Raw genomic sequence first — 21,373 nt, 5'->3', positions numbered from 1 at the left:
TTACGAGTCGTATTTTAAATACAAAATCAGGTGTATATGAATATAAATGTGTAAATTATGAGCAGGGGCATGTGTGTGTTATATGATGCACAATATGTCTGTAGGCCCCCGACAGCGTCTTGCAAATATTTATGAGAGTTGTGCAGTATATCTGGAAAAAGGATAAGGGATGTGTGATGTCCCTCACGCAGTCTTTGGTGCCTGATCAGATACTGAAGTTATAGCCGTATATATCAATTCAGTCAAATTCTTACTAGCATAATAACAACCTGCATTTCATTGTGGAGGGTGATGATTAAAAAAGCTTTCAAAAACCATAAACACCTAACCTAATTTTACATCAAACCAAACCGTGTGTGTTTATGCGTGTGTGTTTGTGTATGTGTGCGCACGCAGAGAGAATTCCACGATAGGGAATTCTCCCGGGGCCGAAGCGGCTGGTCTTAACCGCGAGAGGCAGGGGCCTCCTCCATTATGGCGAACAAGTGCATTTGTTTTAAGGCCAGTGGAGATTTCTAACCTTTGCTTGACACGCTGCAAAAGGTCAAGCCCATCTGTGTCTTCCCTCCGGAGTTGAGCTGGATCATTTCCTCCCAGCACCTTTGGGCCCCGATAAAATCCTGGCATGAAGGTATCCGAGTCATGAGTCTGGAAGACATTCAGACAATGGCACAAAAATATAGTTATAAAAAGTACTTTTTTATTTTTTTTATTTTAGGTAACTGAAAATACGTTTTGGAACGAACTCCACAAGGTACATAATTTGATATTTTTTGGAATAAATACAGAAATAATTGTATCTTATCTGTGAAGAGAAAGTTCAACTCAAAGTTTACATTCTTTGTACATCCAATAGTTACATCGTAAATAATAAAAACATGAAAACCTATAAATAGTTCTGATGAATTAGTTTAAAAAGAATGTGTTTGTCCATTTATGTGGCTTAAATGAAGTTCATTCAGAAATGCACCTAATTCTCTAGGGTTCACATACTTTTATTGCCGTACGTATACAGACAACCGTTCAAAATTTCGGGTCATTTTCCTCATTTTTAAAAGAATACCACCGCAAAAAAAAAAAGAACAAAAAAAAAACCACTGGTTTTATATTTAAAAAAAAGGTATTCTAAGTAATCCCCAAATCTTAAAACAGCATTTATGCATTTTTGACCAAGTATGTTAACTGACCTAAATGAGGATTTGAGCAACCCAAATTTACAACAAATTTCTAGGTAAGATGGACTGCATGTTGCAAAGATTCAATTGAAAGATACCAGTAAAAGCGACGTACATTGTCTCTGATCTGATGAAGTACTTGTGACCACAACTGCACTTGAAACAGTTATAAAAACTCTACACATCAAATGTCCTCAAATATCAGATAGCTACACACTCAGATGAAGCAATAGCCTAATAATGGAGTTCAAAGTGCTCTCTCAGTCCTTGGTAATAACGCTGCAATGAGCCTGTGTGGCTTTTTCTCCATTTGATGGACGTATCCACACTTATCAGTGTTCCTTATCTCCCTTCATTATTTCCAAAGCAGTGTTTAAATTGGAAAAGCCCATAAGAACGTGTAAATACATGGCAGAGGCAATAAAACTGTGAGAGAAGACCCCTCCTCAAAACACACACATACTCACACACAGCTATATCCAGTTCCCACTACAGTGTTCTCTATGGTTGGAGGTAGATACATTCTGGAGATAGTTGGAAATATTTCTGCTCCCTCACAGCTTCATCCTACAGATAAAGATACAGAGCAGCAAATAAATCTCAAAGGAAGGAACAAAACCCTTCACATACCATTGTGGGAACGTGTGCGTGTTTGTTATTGTTTATTACCCAGACGCTTCTATACATACACTTTAAGTGTGCACAAATACACTTTTGGCCTAAAAGCAGTCATTTCTCAACAAGGTTGGCGAGTCTTTGCAGTCTCCGCTAGTGCATTTGTCACTCTGAGGCCTTAATTGTTCTCATGCTTTGAAGCTAAAACGAGGAGGCCTAATGCCGCGGACACACTTGAGCTCTTACACAACTACAACTACTGTTTCTTTTTTAAAAAAATTTTTATTAGCCATCTAATCCAGATTGTCCCTTGACATGAAGATATAGGATTACATGGGAAATTAAGTGCTACTTGGTGAACCTCATTGTCTCACCATTCACTGTATCTGTGGTTGCATAAGAGACATGGTGAAAGTTCCTGAGCAGAGCAGGACAAAGGTCCGCTCATTAGGTTTTTCAGGACAGTTGCTCAGCTGTGCATTAGCGCGGAGGAGAGCCGCCGTGTAACCTGATAAATGCACTTAAAACAGTGAAGATGGACAATGAGAGGGCGAAATCTCAGACGGCCTGCAGTCGCTGCGCCTGCGAGGCACTTTGACAGCCTATCGATCGGCCGGGGGGGAGTTGTGGGCGGGGTCAGAGGTGTGGGATGCAACGCTCATGTGCACTGCCAGTGGAACAGGTACTGGAGAGCACAACATGATGGAATTCATTTTACTCGGTGTCCACAAAGTCTCTTTACAAGTTCAAAAATAAATTACAAAAGTTATCCCCAGGATTGTGTGGGTTTGCTCCAGCTTCCTCTCATGAAAAATTACATCTTTGCGTTAACTGAAAATCCGAAATATTAGTCCATGTCTGAATATGAATGTGGATGCTTGTTTGTATAGATATGTGATTGGCTGGAGACCAGTCCACGGTGTAGCTCTCATCCCAAATCAACTGGGACATCCTCCCGCTCATCGGCGACGACAATAAGGAGAAATTTGATATAAAATGGATGGTTATGGATGGATGGAAATATTACACTGGTCAACATTTAGTTTTTTAAATCAGAGATCATGCAACTAAACCTTTCGAGATTTTTTTTCACTGATTCTGAATCTGTTCTTTTTTTTTTTCTAGCATATCAGGTTTTCATAATTATAATAATGCTAATATATTTTTAGTACTATTGATGAATTAACGGTTAGGTTCAACAATAGGTGGATTTTTATCTGAAACATCAAAGCTTTAAATTACAATGCATGGTAAAATCCATATTGCGCAAGCTTTTATAGCTCAATTTTTTAAAAAACGAACCCTAATCCTTACCGTCAAAATATGTTTAAGGACAATTGAAGCCATCTCTGATTAAAATTTGCTGTTGAGCAGTGTTATTAAAAAAAAAAAGACAAAAAAGAAAATCTGTAATAATGCATGTCAGGCATAAATTTGGCATTAAAGTAACACTATGTGGGGGGCCATGGTGTTTTCATATACATAGAACCGTTATTCCCAACCACACTGTTATGAGAGATCATTAATTGTGCTGCAGGAAATTATCAAATTGCACTTAATTGTCCAAAAATTATGATTTATTCACTATAAATATGGTATTATACAATGCTCGAAATAAATGGTTTATCACAGTTTGTGAGTCAAAATTTACATTTTGCACCTTATTAATACATTGAATAGAAAAACTGACAATCACAAATTTTTTATTTTTTCTGAACTGTGGAGATTGTCCCCAAAAGCTTTGCTGGGCTGGACACGCGCATGTTACCACAACGCGCTTATGACACGGGACGTAGGTGATCAAGGTAAACTGGATGCTACTCACGCCAGAACCAGCTAGCTAACAACAAGCTCCAGCTGGCTACTAGTGTGGCTACATTGCAGACTTACCCCTGAGTCACTAATCATCGTCTTCATGGCGGCAATTGGCGAATAAGCTAGACTTATGATCACGCTCACGAAGGGATAACAAGTAAAAAAAGATGGAGGGACCATGCTAATTGCTAAGCTAACCTATGATATATATCCAATTGTGAAACACTGGAATGAAGTGCTTGGGTGATCAATTACACTTTTCACAAAAGTGTGTCTGGGACCGCATTAAAGCGGCGCATATCCATTGAATAGCAAAATAAAAGGCAATTTAACCACAGTGTCTCGACTGTGGTAAAAAAATTATACTCGCTAAACAGAACGGGAATTGGAAATGAATTAACTTTCGTTACAGAGTATGTCAGCCAGGAGGAGTGGCCCAAAAGCTTAAAAGTATAGTAACATTGTATCAAATATTTATAATATAGGTAATGTTATCTGTTTGATTGCTCAATAGAGTTCTGAGTGTTGATTTTGACTTTTGAGGTCTGCACAATAATTATTTTCAAAATTACATTATGTAAAGTCGATCTTATTTTTTAAAACAAATTTAGAAAGACCATTCATAAATACTCAAATTTATATGTGTTTCTAGACAAGAAAATACATTTATGAAATGTATTAAGAATGTAAGAAATAACTGCTAATTAAATAAAAAAAGAAAAACAATTGTTCATTTGTTATATTGTCTTTTTAAAATGTGTTACTGTTTAATAAAACCCTTGCTTCAGGTCCCTGGGATTAACATGCAAAAATTGTTAATCAAAATTATAAAGTTGCTCCTTAAACAAAGTCATTGATTAGAAAACTGCTCTGCATAAAAAAAATATTTCAAGCTTTGAAATTTATCTCAGTGTTTTTCCATTTAGCTCTCCACTGCGCTACTCTGCTCTTCAGCCACACCCACTTCATTCGCCACTCTGCTCACCTGGGCGAACAGGTGCTTCAAATCAGCCAGGGCTGAAGCTTCTCCTGTGCACTCCTGAGAATGACTGTCTGGCAGAACAATTAAATGCTCTTTCAGTCGATGGCAGAAGGTACAGTTAACCTGTGGATCAATATATTGCCACTCATACAACAGAATAATTACTTAGCTCAATTGAGACAAGACTAATTATTTCAATATATAGGCCTATATATATATTCTTTATATATTTTTTTGGGTGGTGTTATGCCTTTTCAGGCACACACTTATATTCTATTGAGAAGTCTATTCTTCTGCAATGCACATAAATAACACAGAAATTATGTTATTTGCCAGTTATGTGACGTAATGTCTGACAGCACTGATTGTGGTGTTATTGAATAGTAACCGGCTTGTCAGGCCTGGGGCTCCAATTTCACAAATGGAGCAATAAATACAGAATATAAAGGAGGGTCTGGGCCTTAAAAACAAGGAGGATGTGATGGGGAGTGGTCACATGAAATTCCGACAAAGGAAAATTGTGTTAGTGTGTGTGTGGGTGTGTGCGTGTGTGTGAGAGCGAGCGAAGGTGTCCCGCTGTTGGTTTATGTGCCAGCAGCTCTCCTGGGCCTCGGCGCGCTCCGTTTTCAAGCTAAGTGTAATTTGAGCGTGGTCTTGATACAAAGTGTGTGCAGCAGCTCTGTTCAAAGCCAATCACTCACCCTGACGTGTAATCCTTTCCCTCAGCATCATCAGTGTTGCTTCAGGAATAATGAAACACACTTAAGGCAACGTGGCAGCCATTGCTGAGAGAGTGGCGTCGCATTTCGATGAGGGGACTCGAGGCGTGGGTCTAACTAGAGGTATTTGCGGCTGTCAATGGATGGTGAACAATTGCCTTGCTGTACTGTATCTGTGACCAATGTATCAATACAGTCAACCCCTGCTATATTGCAGTTCATCATTCGCATCCTCACTCTACCCCGTTTTTTTTTTTCCTTTTTTTAAAGGTCAACACTAGTAATGTTTATTTCAGGTTAACCGACATGTCCAGATTTCGAGTTGAGGACCTTCAGTGTAGTATCACGTTGTTGCAGCAACATCCCCGGCAGCACTGAGTTCTACTGGAAGAGATTCAGCATAATTAAGAAAAAGAACGAGAGGACACAACCCTGTCATACTGTGCCACATTTGGCTGTCTACATTTTTGTTATTCACGCAGGGAGAATATACAGTAGGCCTGTGAATAATGTGGTTTTCTTTGTTGCGGTCCATGTGTGTTAAAGTAGCAATTGTTTAAACATTTATAATAACATATATGTTAATTTCCGTCAGCCCAAGTCAATGGCGTTTCGCATTATAAGTTATCATTAAACTACCTGATTTTCCGTAGATGAAATATGTTCTGGTTAAGCATTTTGATGTTTGAAAAGGCATTGTTTAATTCACTTTGATTTTAAGTGACATTTTAAAAGTCTATTCAAATTGGGGGTGTCAAATATTGTCATCATCTTGAAGCAATCGTGCTTCGCCTTCGCCTTATTTGGAGAAATGTGTGAGCTTGGGTCGGCTTTTTCTTTGCTGAAAATGTCATATGATAGTCTCCTGTTTCTTCACAGTCTGAGAGTGGAAACTGTCGCTAGGAAATACTTGAGGGATAAAAGTGTTTTTTGTTTGATTTCTATAATATGGTCTCTCCATAATCGCAGCTTTTCACCTCACCTCACAAAGTGGCATCCACTATATCAATATGATTTATGCAAGAAAGAAAATAACTTTATTGGGCCTCCATTGTCTTTGCTCTCCTCTTTAAGATATCCCTGATGTTTCTATGTTGAGGATTATTGCAATTAATAGGCTAGCGAGACATTATTTCAAAAAGGGAAATTGGCTCATATAATTATATAGAGAAGGGAATACTTGAACTCCCTGGAATATCAGCTTGCTGGAATAATACAGCCCATCCAATCCCCTCCCCGTCATCATCACGGCTAACATGTCTGTGTGCCTGTTTGCTGTGACGGATGCATTTGCAATGCCTCTACTGCACTGGCTGATGGTCATAGCGTGGAGGCAATAAAAGCGACTTGTGCCACTTACTGCCACCCATGTCTGGTCTGCAGGGATGTGCTCTTGGCTGCTTTTTGTTCTCCTTCTTTGCTCGATTAACACACCAAAGAAGAATGGCTACACAGGCTGAGAGTCCATCCTTTGGATCATGGTGGAAAAAAATGTATATGTATATTATGTTATATACATTGCGACTGCACCTTCAGTCGGGACTTACCTGACACCTCTTAGTACTGCCAATATCATGTCACAAATGATAGAAAACAATATACAATAGCAGCATTTGTACCATTGAGCAGTTCAGAATCAACATTTGTCTAATGAAACAACCAAATCACTTTTTAAAAAAGTAAATAAAATACACCGTACTCACCTGGGATGGGTATGCGGCTTGCTACAGACATGTTTTGCTCGTCAATGTTGACAGTAACAAGTTTTGCTCTGCCAGACCAATCAGAAAATGTTGACCTCACAAGGCCAGCTTGCTGGACGATTTTGAAATCTGATTAGTTAAAGAAACAGTTCCATTGCTAATATAGTTTAAGTTATATCAGCCAGCACTTTAGGCAGGTTTGATTGACATGACAGCAACATAGAGGACGCGATGTCATTGGACAAACAAATAATGTAAATAAATAATCTGCACCACAGGAAGGAGGGATGTCAAGACTACAAAATAAATGAATACAATTTCACGAAACAAATATTGGAATGTAAGTTGTAAATGCAGGTCAGTACTTCTAATTGTGCTTAGGCCAGCAGAGGAGTCTGAATAATATCAAACTAGTGTTTCTCCATCCTAACATAGCAGAGTGTGTACTAATGTATGTAAAAGATGCTGAACAGAAAGTTGATATTGAAATTGGCCCTATTATTGTATTTGTAAACGGATTCTGATATACCTTGCATAGGACTAGTACATTACTCCACTCCAATAGGAGGCAGTAATGTGCAGTAAGTGCCAATCAACAGAAAAAGAAGCATTGCACGTTTATCAAATTTACGAAGTGTTAGAGCTAAAAAAGAAAAAGAAAAAGATGCAATACAGTATTCCCCTTGACCTCTAATGGTTGTTTGTTCCTAAAAAAGAACTAATAATATTATGTCAGGCCTCCAGCGAAAGGCTTCTGTTATTGTGTGTGTGTGTGTGTGTGTGTGTGTGCGCATTTTGACATTTACTTATTAAAATGACAACTTTAGTCTCTTATTTTTACTTTTTCCCCTCATCCTGTTACTTCATTCTCATATGATTAACTTCTTTCTTATACTGTAATATTACAATTTTTTTCACAAGTTAAAAAAAGGCACGGCAATTGAACCTTGGGTGTATGGGAAATTAATTTAGCATTTAAGTTATATTGTCACAACATTGTTGTCACAAATCCCTAACCTCCTGTCTCATGCTTTGCAAAATCATTTCCACTACGTTATAATACTTCTAATATACACCTGTCTACTTAATATAGTGAATTACTTTTCATACTGAATCCTATCCAACTTGCGAGACAACTGACTGTCACATCTGCTAATGTTACGTGTAGGTGTATTGTTTATACGATATCAAGTTAGAATACAAACAAATGACAGATTTCAGGGAACATTTAATCCATTGATCCCTTACCTTATTGAAAATCAGAATGGACACATACTGGCGATTGAATGACCAGAGATAACAAATGTACACCATTGCAAATGATATATTTCACACCATAAATACTCAGCAGCAGGGAGCAGGGAGTCAGTCGCCTGTCCCTGTCTGCAGTCCATCAGTGAGAGACCAATCATGACACACACTGTTCAAAAGAGGAACAAAAGAAACACAGATACCCGCTTAGTAACCACCGTGGGTGGGAGGGTAAGTGGGGGGTGGGGGTCTCACCCAGTGATGACAAAGTCATGTGATCATTGTGACGCATGCGTTACCTTTACAAACAGATCAGTGAACAAAGAATGGGACGGTCAGTAATTACAGTTCCAAATATATTTGGCAGGGTGGATAAAAAACATGAATGGCTCAGGTTAGGTCACAGACATGTAAAGTTGATAAAAGGGTGCTGAATCAGAGAAATATTGACAATATGATAATGAGGTAGTAGTCAGCAGGGCGCTGCATACTTTATTTTCAATGGTACTTCGGCAACCTACTGCACTGAAGGCTGATATATTTACACACTTAGCTTGTACTGTAAGACATTTTGACGTTAAACAGTGCCGCATTACAAGGTGGAAGAAAAAAAGAAGAAAGGGACTTTTTTTTTTGTCGGCTAATCGTCGTACACTACAAAAGTTGTTTTTTTTTGTCTGAAAAAGATGTCCTGTATAATGCAGTTTCATTTAAACAAGCACAAAAGTTTCTTGTCAGTGGAGCAAAGTAAATATAGTTCTTAATCTGATATACAGGTTACACGTGATTGATTAGGTTTCTGGATGTTACTTATCAGGACTAGAAATTCCCCGAAGTAAAAGCATGCTTGGAGCACGGTTTCAATCAGAGGTGGTCCCTATTATATTGCACAACCGCAAGTGGACTTATACGGCTCTATTTTCGAGATCAGCACAAATTCGGCATGGAGAGTGGCGTAAACAGATGCCTATTTACGCCACGAGTGTTGGTATTTTTGGAATAAATCGCCATAATAAAAAAAAAAAAAAAAAAAAAAGCTAATTGCGATAATGGGGTCATGAACACGCTTCATTCGCTGCCAATCAAAGCGGCTCCTGTCATTCCCTTTAAATATTTAGACGTGGTCCGAGAAAGCGTAACTTTCGACCAACTTTCTACCATTCAGTCGGGCTCATATTCAAGGACATACCCTCTCTGCGCCGGAGCAACCATCCATCCATTATCTATACCGCTTGTCCTCACAAGGGACTCGGGCGTGCTGGAGCCTATCCCAGCTGTCTTCGGGCAGTAGGCAGGGGACACCCCGAATTGGTTGCCAGCCAATCGCAGGGCACATAGAGACAAACAAACAACCACACTCACAATCACACCTAGGGGCAATTTAGAGTGTCCAATCAACTTAAGATGCATGTTTTTGGAATGTGGGAGGAAACCGGAGTACCCGGAGGAAACCCACGCAGGCACGGGGAGAACATGCAAACTCCACACAGGGAGGCCGGAGCCGGGATCGAACCCACGACCTCTGACCTGTGAGGCGGACGTGCTAACCAGTTGGTGCCACCCGCCGGAGCAACCAGCTCCATGCAAACTGGTTTGCTCTATTGGCGAAAATCAGGATACGTCAGCAATACCGCACGCGCCATCTACGAAAATAGAGCCTCCAGTGTCACTCTATAATATAAACTGGGAGGTTTATTTGCAAGGAGGGAGTGGTTTGCCTTCATAACATTGACCCTGGGGTCTTGTGAAACCTGGATAGGTGCTGGCCATTCCTACCGTGAGCACGGCGGTGACTGTCTCTACTACTTTGATCAAAGTATCATATTTTTGTGACAGCATCGCCGTTTATCACACCACATAAAATCCTTCAGTAGTATAAACGTGCACGTCTCAAAAGTGAGCTGGACCGGACAGGAGTGGAGCTCTCAGACAGTGTAATGGACATGGAGTTAAAGGGAGCCTAAGATCGTTCTCCCAGCAGGGATCACACCTTGTCGTGACACATTGTTGGCTTGCTGTTACCCTCTGGCGCATGCTGACACTTTGTTTCTTGCATAGCTCGGCCATCCCGCCCGCATTGCAAGCTGCTGGCCGATGGTGTCATTCAGCACCAGCCGCTGTCAGTGGCGAACGTACGCGGCGGCCAATGGTGGCACTCTTCGGCCACGTGAACCACGTGGCTCTGTGGTATAGAACATTAGTTCCAGACATTTCACTGCAGCACACAACGTTCTGCAGGGGGAGAGCAGTAAGAGCAGAGCTGCCAGGACTGACTGTGGTTAAAACCACATCTCACACGTGGTAGGCTAGCTGCCGCGCCACCACGTGTTTGGATGGACCGTCCATTTATATGTATGGTGGTACCTTTCACAGTTTATAGGTTGCCAGGTCATTTATTATTTCTGTGCAGAAATTTAGCAATTGCTACTAGATTAAGTTGATCAGGACATGCGGTTTGGAGAATGAATGGATGAATTCTATCTTTGTGCATGTGAAGAATTAAGGGATTGTATCTTTTCTCAGCCATTATGCTTCTTGGATATGACCCGAATGAATGGCTGCCTACCAGCGGGCAGTTTGCGCCCGATTCAATATGCAAAGTAGTCGACCGTTGGTCACGATTGAGTACTCTGATGGGCTGGAACAAAACAGTACATGATTCAAAGAAGAAACATAGGTGACAAAAGCAAACAAACGGCAAAGAAAAAGGCATTATTGCTCTTTACTTGGATTTGTTCCTGCTTGTATTATGAGTGCGTGGGGCAAATGTGTTTTTTTTGTCATGACCGTGTATGGTATGATAATCAATGACTTCTCGGCCATATTCGCCGTGTGGCAAGGTTGACCTGGCAACTTGTGAGTTGTGGAAGGTGCAAGTAGAGTGTAACAATCTGGTGTGTGCGTGTGCACTTGCGCGCGTATCAACTTACTGCCACCTCTATGTGAGTCATGGTCTCACCCTGGCCAGCCCAATGAAAAATTTCTGGCTCCCCCACTGGCCACTGTGTCAACATAATGGTCAAAACGCGGTCCACGTGCCCGCCAACACGCAGACAACAACCTCCCGCAGGGTTAAATATAAACCCGTCTCTGCACCTGCCGTTTACCTTGGTCTCCTCCAGGCTCTATAAATGCCGACACAGCTATTTGAAGACACAAGGTGTCTAAGATGGTGAGAGCAGATGCTGGCCACCTTGCTCCCAGTGTGTGGGATGACTCTGCCACAGGCTTAAAGGGTTCCAAAATAGAGCGCTTTGACATATGGGCCTCTGATTGTTTGAACATGGAATCTCCTGGACTCGTGCCACTCTGTAGAAAGCCTTTGATACTGATGATCAGCTTTCACCTATAACCTCCGTTGGCTCGCCCCATTTCCACAGGCTTAAAAAGGACACATTTGGGTCTCGATGGCTTACGCGACCAACGCTACGAGAGAAGAGACACATTGTGCGTGTATGTGCGATGGAACTATGCAAGCAAGCAGGCACGGCCTTGTGGCAACAGCAGCATTAAACGTAGCACATGAAAGATGAAGGTTGAGCCTGGCATTCCCACACCGTCATTTATTGCTGAACTACAGAAGAAGACTACCGACTAGTGTAACTGCCTATGCTAGTTTGGTTAAACAAGCCTTCCACTGTGAGACGGATCAGGTCAACACTGCTCGAGAGGTACTGTACTGTATGTCCGAGGACGTTTGAGCAGTTAACAGTTCACATTTAAGCATTTCTTTTTTTTTTTTTCTCCCCTCCCTGCGTACGGAGGGTGAGAGAAAATGGCCACCTATATCAACAGACTTTAAACTGTACACTCAGTCTTCCAGTAATAAACATATACATGTCCCAGACAGAAACACACTGGTGAAAGTGTTGTTGTTGTTGTTCACACCTTCGCTGTCCTCAGAATAAATTCAATGAAAGAAAGACTTTTCTTGTTACTGCCATCTACTTATTCTGAAGCTGCTGAGGGACACCTGGGAGCATGACCACCAACAATTAACAAAACAAATTATTACTGTACATAGTACTTTGTATATATATTTTACATTAATCTTCATCATTCTTATATTTATATTAATTCCCAAGTTTGTTTCTGGTTCTTCTTTTTTTTTTTTTTTTTTTTTTTTAACTTTGGGTCCAAGTGTTGCAGGAGGAGTGAGGGCAGTCTGAGTGCTGCCTCGCAAAGCTGAGGTCTCCACCTCCCCCTCCCGAGCACCCTCTAAATCTTGCTTCCAAAAAGTCTCACGGTGCAGCACTAAAGCAGCTCCAAGAATCAGACCTTGGCCTCCAGCATCTCCAGGAACAGTTTGTGCATGGGCACCTTGCCCTGCACCTTGATGCTATAAAAGTGCTGCACGGCCTTGGTGGCCGTCTGCCGCAGCAAGGGCAGGGTCATGAGCAGTTTTCCCGCCCGTCGCGGGTCCTCCGGGTGCTGGCTGCTCTCGTAGTCCTGCAGGGCCTCGTGCAGCGCGTCCTGCAGCTTCTGGACCGCCTCCATGTCCTCTATGTGCATGGAGTCTATCAGGGTGACAAGATTTAAGAAGAGTAAGAAATGTGCTTTTCACTTGAATACGCCGATATCAATGGGAGGGGTGTGGATTTCGGAAAATTAAACCTCAGGATTGATATGAAGTGAAGTCAGAGCGGTGAGGTGAGGTAGAGAACACGTTATCAGTATATTTCAACCACAGACAGGACAAAGAATGGATCATAAAAAACAACAACATGTGCTTTGTTTTATTTATTTCCTTCCTAACTCTTTGCAGTGCTGTGCAGCTTATTAAAACGGCCTCTGACCACCCACACTGAAAATCAATGTTATCCCGCAGTTACAATGGCATGAATCGTGGGCTAATAGCACACATTAAAAACCCCGTTTGGGAAAGACAGACAATTATTAGTAGATAAAAAGGGGGCTCCATTAGAGAATTGGGCGCCATAAGCAAGTCTGTGATGAATGTGACACAATTAATTTTCCAGCCTACTTACTTTTTATATTACAGGGGGAAAACCTATTTCTTAGATATAATTCAAAAATGCTGATTTAAATGCTGATTTGTACCTGACTAGTCTTTTTAAGATTGCTCTATAGAGTTCCTCCACTGTACTGCAGATTTATTTAAAAAAATGTTTTTTTGGGGGGTTCTTAAAGTAGATGTGGGCCTAGAGGCAAGTCCAATTTAAATTTTTTTTCTTACCTTCTTACTTCTACGAAACCGAAAACACAGCGCCAGGCTTGTCCGTGAGGACAAGAGGTCAAAGTTGCTTTTAAACCTTTCAACGAGAAGCAATAGTTGGTTGCGGACAAATAAGTAAGCAAAAAAACGCCTTGAGAATGGCTATAACCAATGCGGCTCCGCGGGCATCCATGTTGACTCTCTCTTGAAAGTCACACAAGTGACGTCAGAGCATTTTTGGCGCACAGTGACGACGTAAATCTCCAAGTCTAACTGTCCACAGCCAAACGTGGATCCGGAGATATCCCGGGCCACAGTGGAGTTTTGCGTTTTCAATGATTAAACTCCGGGGACGTGTGGATGATAGGGCTAACCGCAGGCTAACATCCGCCGTTTGCAAAAAACCCTGGCTACGTGTAGACAAAGGCCTTAGAGAGTTGGGTGAGTGAGAGAGTGAGAACAGTGTTAATGAATACTTAAAACATATGTTTCAGTAAACCATGGTGTGTTTTATTAAGTTTAAATGTCTTTAGAGCATTGGTCTCAAACTCACCTGCAAGATTATGTTTTTTACTTGACAGCAAAGTTTAAGGTGCCATGTGTGTGTATATATGTGTTGTTTTTTTTGTTTTTTTTAAAAACATTAAAAAAAATTTATGTGGTCTATCTGAATCGCGGATTTTCACCTATTGTGCGTGTGTCTGGAACATATCCCCAGTGATAAACAGGGGGTCATTGTACTCACACAAACTGGTCTCAATTCTTATTGGACTTAATTTGGGTCAAATCTGAGTCGACCGCCTGTGTAGTGTTGAGTTCAAGCATCATGTTACACGGTCCTCTCTCATCGTGGCCTTTTGCACTGTTGCTATCAGCCCTCCTCTCTCGGGGAAGCTCGGCAGCGGCACGTCTCTCACTGGCTAACCGATGTCTGACACCCCAGAGGCGACGAGTCATTGGCCGCCTCACACGTTTCACCTTGGCGCCATGCGTTTGGCCACGTGGGACGATAAAAGGCAAAACAGATTTCAAAGCGTGCCCCTATATTCATTGACTGGAACAAGCGTATTCCCAAAACCTTGAGACATTTTTCACCCTGACGGCTTTCAAGCCCGCAGTGGTGAAATGAAGTAGGTCGTTTGGAAAAGTACAAGGCAGGGGGAGGGAGAGAAGAACATAATTATCTTATGTTAGATTTACACTGAAATAGAAAACAGAACTCTACTGAGTATTTTTACTAATAATCTTTTTTTTTTTTTTTTTTTCACATATTAAACTAAAGTCGCACACACATTTCCGTCCTCATTTAATGAGGCTTTCCGGTGATGTTTGAAGAAACAAGCACAGGAATTCTTTCTCCAAAGCTTAACCATTAAAGAGGGATTTTCCTTTTTCCCTTTCCCTAAAGTATACTCTGTTCTGTTTAATAGCAAAACTATTTAGTTTTGCCTGTTACAAAAGATAAGGAATTAGGACTTTTTTATTAGATACTTCATTTAGGGATGGGTCACAATTTAATTGAAACATACCTGGAAGAATAACAAAAAAAAAGCAGGTTGATGTATTTTACCTGGAAAGAAAAGGTCTATAGCCAAATTCCTTAGCAGAGGTAAGAAAAAGCAAGCGGCGTGTAATGTTTGGAGAAAGGAGGGATGTAAAAAAAACAACAACTTTGAAGAAACAATTTCCTTGCAATCCATCAGTAAGCCCACATCGATGTGATTGATAAACTGCTAATTACAAAATCAATGGCTATGAATTTTCACAGCTGTCAAACAGGGGGGCTCCCAGGAGAATGATTTCCCAGAGACCTTGTTCTAACGTTGCGGACACCCTCCTCCGCCTCCTCCTCCTGCTCTTCCCCCCACCCGAGCCACCTCATGACCGACGCTCTGCTGTCTCAAAGCAAATAGCTTGCATCAGCATTTTCATTTTTCAGCCTGGACAAAACAAAAGGGGGAGAGCCCTGGTGACCCGGCGCGCATTGATCAGAGAGGGGGTGCGGGTGGAGGTGGGATGGCGGGGACAGGTCCTGCCTCCTCAAAAGGATCCTGTCAATAGCAGCGTGCCATCTTTGCATTGGAACAAACGAGCTCTATCGCGGCCTGATACTCATTCCATTCGACTTAACACATTTTATTGACAGCCACTGTGCTCCTAATGAAATGCTAAATTTATCTCCAGTGGCTGCTGTGCCCTGCAGCTACTGTTATGGAGATAGCCGAGGAGAAATACCACAACTCGCAAGGTGTTCAATTAAAAAACTCCCTCTCTTCCATTGCCTCTTTCTCGTGCACTGCCCTTATCTTCTCCCCATCTGTGCGGCTCACGCTCCAAACTAAAGGTTACACGCTAAAACTCCTGCAAAAGTGAGAAATGTCATCTCGGAAACTGTCGGCTAATATCTCAGTTTCATCGTGTGGTCAGCATATTCACTGGCCAAATAAGAAATGTTTCAAGGCTACCAACTACTTGCTTGAAAATACTGTACATTGAAGTTTAAGTTTATTTGTTAATGCATGCATGCACTTGAATATACTTTGGTGTATGAAAAAAGTCAAACATAAAAATGTTATGTTTCCAAATTCAAACCTTTATACTATTTTTTAATTTGAAAACAATTATATAATAAATGAATACTGTGTGTTTAAAAGTGTGTGTGTTTGTGTGCGTAATTTAACAAAAACTGTGGCATAAAATGTTAAAACAACGAACAAGTGACAAAATGGACACATTTGGCAATTATTATTATTGCTATTGTCATGAAATATTATACTTTTTAAAAATCAGACCCAAAATAATGGACATGTAAAACACACATTAGATTTGGTTTGTTAAAAAATGAAGTCCTAAGTACCGATGCACTATGTGCACGTTGTTCATACCCCCACCTGAGTTGGCGAGAGCGATGGCCTTGAGTGTGACAAACTCCTCCTTCTCCACTTTGAGATTCTTGCATTTGCGGACCAGCTGCAGGATGGACACGTAGAGGTCCAGCAGGCCCGTCAGCCGTGAGTGCTCCTCGTCCATGATGTAATCCTCGGCGTACACCAGCTCGTCCTCGTAGGGCAGCGAGCGGAACACGATGCTAAGGATGAGGATCTCCATCCAGGCGCTCTGCAGCAGACTCATCTGGTCTCCCAGAGACAATGTGGAAAAGCCTGGAAGGACATCAGTGGAAAGCATATAAGGTCAGGGAACAAATACCGGTACATTTTGGAACGTAACGGTGCTCAGGAGAACACAACCGCTGCCATTCAGTGTGGCAGCAAATTGCATACACAAATAGTATTCACCCCCTGCAGTACATCCGAACTCTTGTCATGAGAATAATGCATTACGCACAGAGGAATTCATTAAAAAGCACAGTTTACAATTTAATTGAACTAAATGTAATCCAAAAATTTACAGCTGTAGTTCCAGTCCACCCCCAGAACAGAATTTATTTTCTTTCCCCCTACAAGGCTTTGCGGAAAATGGTTGATTATTTTTATTTTTTGTGAACTAAAAAACAGCGACCGGCAGAGAGAGTGCAGCCCTCCACCAAGGCAAAATAATCAAGTTGAATCAGCATTCAGACTCATGGGTTCCTCCCTGAGGAATTCAGGACAGCCTGAATGAAACAGTGACAAAAAAGAAGCAGGCTCTGTACCTTGATCCAGACCAGCAATAGAATTTAATAAGCTTTTGGAAAATGGTAAGCTTTTTTTTTCTCACTTGAACACATTAAACAAACTAGAAAGTCAGTAGTGTGAAGACCCCCGCCCACCAATGCCAAACTATTATGACTTGTATCAGCACAAAATTATACTTCATATACTTCATGTCCTTTATGAAAACATTCAAATGTTTTTAATCCGTTCTTATTGGCCCATCCCTCCGTAACTTTGTGGAAATTGATTCAAGAGATGCTGCGCAATCCTGCAAACTAACGGATATAATAATGAAAACAAAGCCTCTTGGTGGAGGTAAACACCAACATTTGTCTTTTTCCAACGATTCAATATTTTTCCCAAAGAAATCGCGGTTCAAAAATGAGCTATGAGCACAAGTGCAAACAGAGGTAATCACTTGAAAGCGCCGCTTCAATTTACATGCACACAGGAAGGCCCTCTTCGAAGCAGGTGTCAGGGCGCTTGAGTGGGCTTTACTTTGGGCGACGACAGTAAATCGGTGCAAAGGTCTGAGATTCACAAAGCCAGGTGGTTACCCCTTGTATCCTGTCATACTTGTGCCGGTGAGCCGGGGATTAGCGCTGGGACGAGTTCTCGTCGCAGAGGTTGAGGACATGACACACGCATGCGTGTAGGAGGAAAAAGGTGATGAGGGAGCACGTGCACGCAAAGCTTCACAAAGTTACACAAACATACGTCGCCCGGGAAATTGAAGCCCGGCAAACGCGGGCCTGCCAAAAAATGTGCGCGGAAAAGCGAGCGTGCACGTGCAGAAGGCGCACCGGGTCACATGGTTGAAGCCCAGACTCAAGACAAATCACAGGGCTCCGCCGCAACAGCAGCTGGATGGGCTCAAATTGACTAAAGTGCACCAAACCGCTCAGTCACAACTATTGAACCTAAAGTTGCTCGGTGAGAAATTCCAAAGAATCAAAAAGGCTGGCCTAAAAGCAGAAAGATCTTCATTCCCTTGCCGCTAGGCTGCAATAAAGTGTCAAGGCAACACCTCCCCCTCATGCAAGCCACCCTTTCCCTCCCTCCGCCTCTTGTGCCTGCAGGCGGCCCATTCTGACAGCATATTAGGCTCTCCAGCTCCACCCATGATTAACATGATTGCTTTTACAAGTTCGCTGTTGCCATGCCACCTGCCACTGCGTGATTAAGAGGCGATAGATTACAGTATTGACCGGGCCTGCTCAACACATCTATGCCCTGCGTTTTCTCGGAAAAACAAATGATCACATTTGGGGGGCCGCCACCAGCCTCCGTGTTTATCTGCTCCTGCCCGGGACAACAATGAACGAACACACACGCACACACACAGAATTAAAAGCCATGATGGGGAAGCAGCAGAAAGAGAACCCGAACCCGGCAAAGTGGTACCTGTGTTCAATTCCCCTTATCGTGGTGATGACCACTGCAGGGGGAGAGCTGCAGGATACATTAATTAAGAGATTGTGATCAGAATGTGCGGGCCTTCACATTTTGAAGGGGAATCAATAGTCGGTAGAATAGAGCGCTAACAGTCCGGCAGGACTGGTCAGAGGGCTGGAGAATTTCGACCACACAAACAACTGCTGAAAGCACTCTAAGGACGTAACTATTATCAGTGGAAGCAATAAAGCATAGTTTGTAAAAGCCCGCGCCATTAAACGTATTTGGGGAAAGCGAATGTTAAAATGCTTTGTTGTGTTATTTCCTTGTCTGCATACGTGTCCATTAAGTTGGACAGAATGCGAACTGGCCAGAGAGAAACTGTCATCCGAGCACAGGCGCCCTCTTGATTGCCGCATCAGGTTGGCATCGCAATCACAGGCAAAGCTCTGTCGGGGCTTTTAATGGCAAAGAGGGCTGAAGCGGAACTAAAGCGGCGCGCCCAATGTGACAGCTCGTGCGAAGGCCTCGTCCGGGTCTTGCTGAAGAGGCTTTAGAGTTGCTCTGAAACAGTGCACAGCCCTCAGCCATACATGCACAAAACCCAGCAGCCTACAATTACCTTTGACGCTAAAAGTCCTTAAATTTAATCCGCTGTTGTGAGATGGAGAGGTGGTGTTTTCCCGCTGCTCCATCCGTTCTCTTCAGGGCCTAAATTATCGCTGCAAATGGGATCTCGTGTCGTTGCCTTCCCTTTTTCCACTCAATTTAATCGAGTAATGAAGTGACTTCCCGACTCCGCAGGTCACAAAGCGCTCCGGCCGCCGCGCTCTGAAGGTGGCCCGGTTAAGTGCCGCCAGAGTGGGTGATTTCCTCTAATGAAATATCAATATTTACATCTTCATTTCCAGCCCACTGCCGATGGTGGGCTTTGACCAAACATGACACGATATTGACCAAATCAGAGAGGCCTGTCTGCACACTTGAAGGCCCTTTTCCACTCCACTGCTGAGTGCATTTAAAAGTCACGCACAGCCAAAATAATAATGGTAATAACAAAGCACAGCTTTATCTTGTGCATTTAGCTCTGAAATGGATTTTCATTTTGAAGATTACAGGATGTAAAACATGTTCGTGACATATTCACTTCCATCGAGTTTCAAAAGGTTTGCAGCTGACAGAGTTAAACTGCATCTTTGCTTCAAAAGGCTGAGGATAAGAGCAGCAACGACAGACGCCAAAACCGTCATCGCTGCCTTTATCTCGCCAGTGGAACCTCAATGGGAAGGGGGGGGGGGGCACGGCGGAGGAGGAGGGGGGGTGTTAGACAAAACCCACAGACGGCCATCTCGAACCTCTCAGAGATTAATCAGACGACTGGATGGTCCAAAAATGAAATGCTGGAGATTTCTGTTGAGCCGGAGTTCATATTCTATTAATTTATTATTGTTTCCCTCTCCCTGAGGGCCATTAGCGCGGGTAATAAAAAGAGATGTAATTACGAGGCATGGTGGCCCCCTCCAGCTGCAGCCCCCTCGTAACTCACCCTCAATCAGACAACAGAGAGGAGCGAGCGAGTGAGGGAAGGAAAAAAAAAAATGGCAGCGGAGAAAGGGAGCGAATTGGAGGATAAAAGAGAGGAGAAGATACAGGGCAGAGAGGAGGCAGATAAGGATGAGGGAAAAGGAGCGAGAGAATAAAGTGAAAGGGGACGAGAGAGCAGGGGGGGGGCGAAAGGAAACGGCAGATAGACAGTCGCTGTGGCTGGACGGAGGCTGATCTATCATAGCCAGCTATCAGAAGGACAAGCGGGCCCTGAAGACTTGTGCCCGGCAGCAATCTCACCTCAGCCAAGGCAAGTGCTCTCTGGGCTCCAGTTGGAGTCAAACTGCCTCTAACTGGGCCCCAGAGGTTCTGCACATCTTTTTTTCACCACTATATCCTCAAACTGAACAGAGGGATCATGCTGCGAGACGCTTAGCTTATATCAAAGCTTGCTATTTCAGATGAGACTTAGAATAAAATACACAGGACTCTCTGATTTGCCAGAGAGCGGCGGAAGATCTATAAGCAATAGCGGGCGGTGAATAGATGAGTGTGTGGACCATGATTCTTCTTGAATTAACATGGCAACATCTGGATCAATGGCAACCTGATAATAAAATGTGGTGGTTGACGGGAACCACTGTCCAATCCCAACATTAGATATTGCTGTGTGCCTCTGAAAAAAAAAGAACTTTTAATCATTGCCATAATTACACATAATTTATCTCTGCAGCCATGGAGCGGCACAGCCTAATGAGGGATGAAGCAGTGTTGACAGTCTCTTAAAGGTATACGACCACCATCACAGGAATTTCTGACGGTTCAGCTTCAGGCACTTTCAGGATAAAAAGGAATTGTCATAATTGCAGAGTGAAAATGATTTTATATAGCAATTAATTACCAAACATAAACACTGAATTCAAGAATATGTAACACTGATTTCATTGATAGAAAGTGGCAAAATGGCCGCTCCTTGAGATGGACAAAAACAGGTGGATTTTACGGCTTTACTCATATTCCACAAACACAATATTAATCAGAAATTCTTGTTTCAACTAGTGGGTCTGCATAGAAATTGTTTGCGTTGACTTCCTCTTTAAAATGATCTCAAACAAAATGGGAAAACTATGCATAAAAGTATGAATTTAAAAAGAGGGCAAATACTTTTTCACAGCACTCTCCTGTATCTGTTCAAGTGGATGATGGAATTGGGTCACATGTCTAATGGAGCGGAAACCACTATTTGAGGAAAAACTGTCATAAGTCTTGAGTTTCAACCCTGAGCTTGTATGGATGCGATATTGTTAATATTTTCAAAACAAATTCAACCAAATTGAGAAAACA

At 42.3% G+C, this 21,373-nt stretch overlaps 1 protein-coding gene and 1 long non-coding RNA gene across 8 annotated transcripts in view; one reads left to right on the top strand and one right to left on the bottom strand.

The window, feature by feature from the left end:
• The first annotated feature begins 4,554 nt into the window (after nt 1–4,554).
• Nucleotides 4,555–5,950, top strand: LOC147137574 (uncharacterized). The gene is made up of 3 exons (XR_015089419.1): nt 4,555–4,699; nt 5,314–5,429; nt 5,603–5,950. It is a non-coding gene; the product is annotated as an uncharacterized LOC147137574 (long non-coding RNA).
• A 5,858-nt stretch (nt 5,951–11,808) lies between these two features.
• esrrb (estrogen-related receptor beta) overlaps nt 11,809–21,373 on the bottom strand; it is a 49,538-nt gene continuing 39,973 nt past the window's right edge. For all 7 annotated transcript variants that reach the window (XM_086048697.1, XM_086048695.1, XM_086048694.1 and 4 more), the window contains 2 exons: nt 16,328–16,597; nt 11,809–12,777 (listed from right to left, as the gene is read on the bottom strand). In XM_086048697.1, coding sequence (XP_085904823.1) covers nt 12,533–12,777; nt 16,328–16,597 — 515 coding nt within the window. In that variant the 3' untranslated portion in view covers nt 11,809–12,532. The remainder of the gene's footprint in view (nt 12,778–16,327; nt 16,598–21,373) is intronic.

The sequence above is a fragment of the Filicampus tigris genome, chromosome 13, assembly GCF_054856515.1.
Source record: "Filicampus tigris isolate MCC_2025a chromosome 13, RoL_Ftig_1.0, whole genome shotgun sequence".
NCBI classification, from domain to species: Eukaryota; Metazoa; Chordata; class Actinopteri; order Syngnathiformes; family Syngnathidae; genus Filicampus; species Filicampus tigris.
The sequence above is the reverse complement of the archived record's forward strand: the minus strand, read 5'-3'. Positions and strand labels throughout refer to the sequence as shown.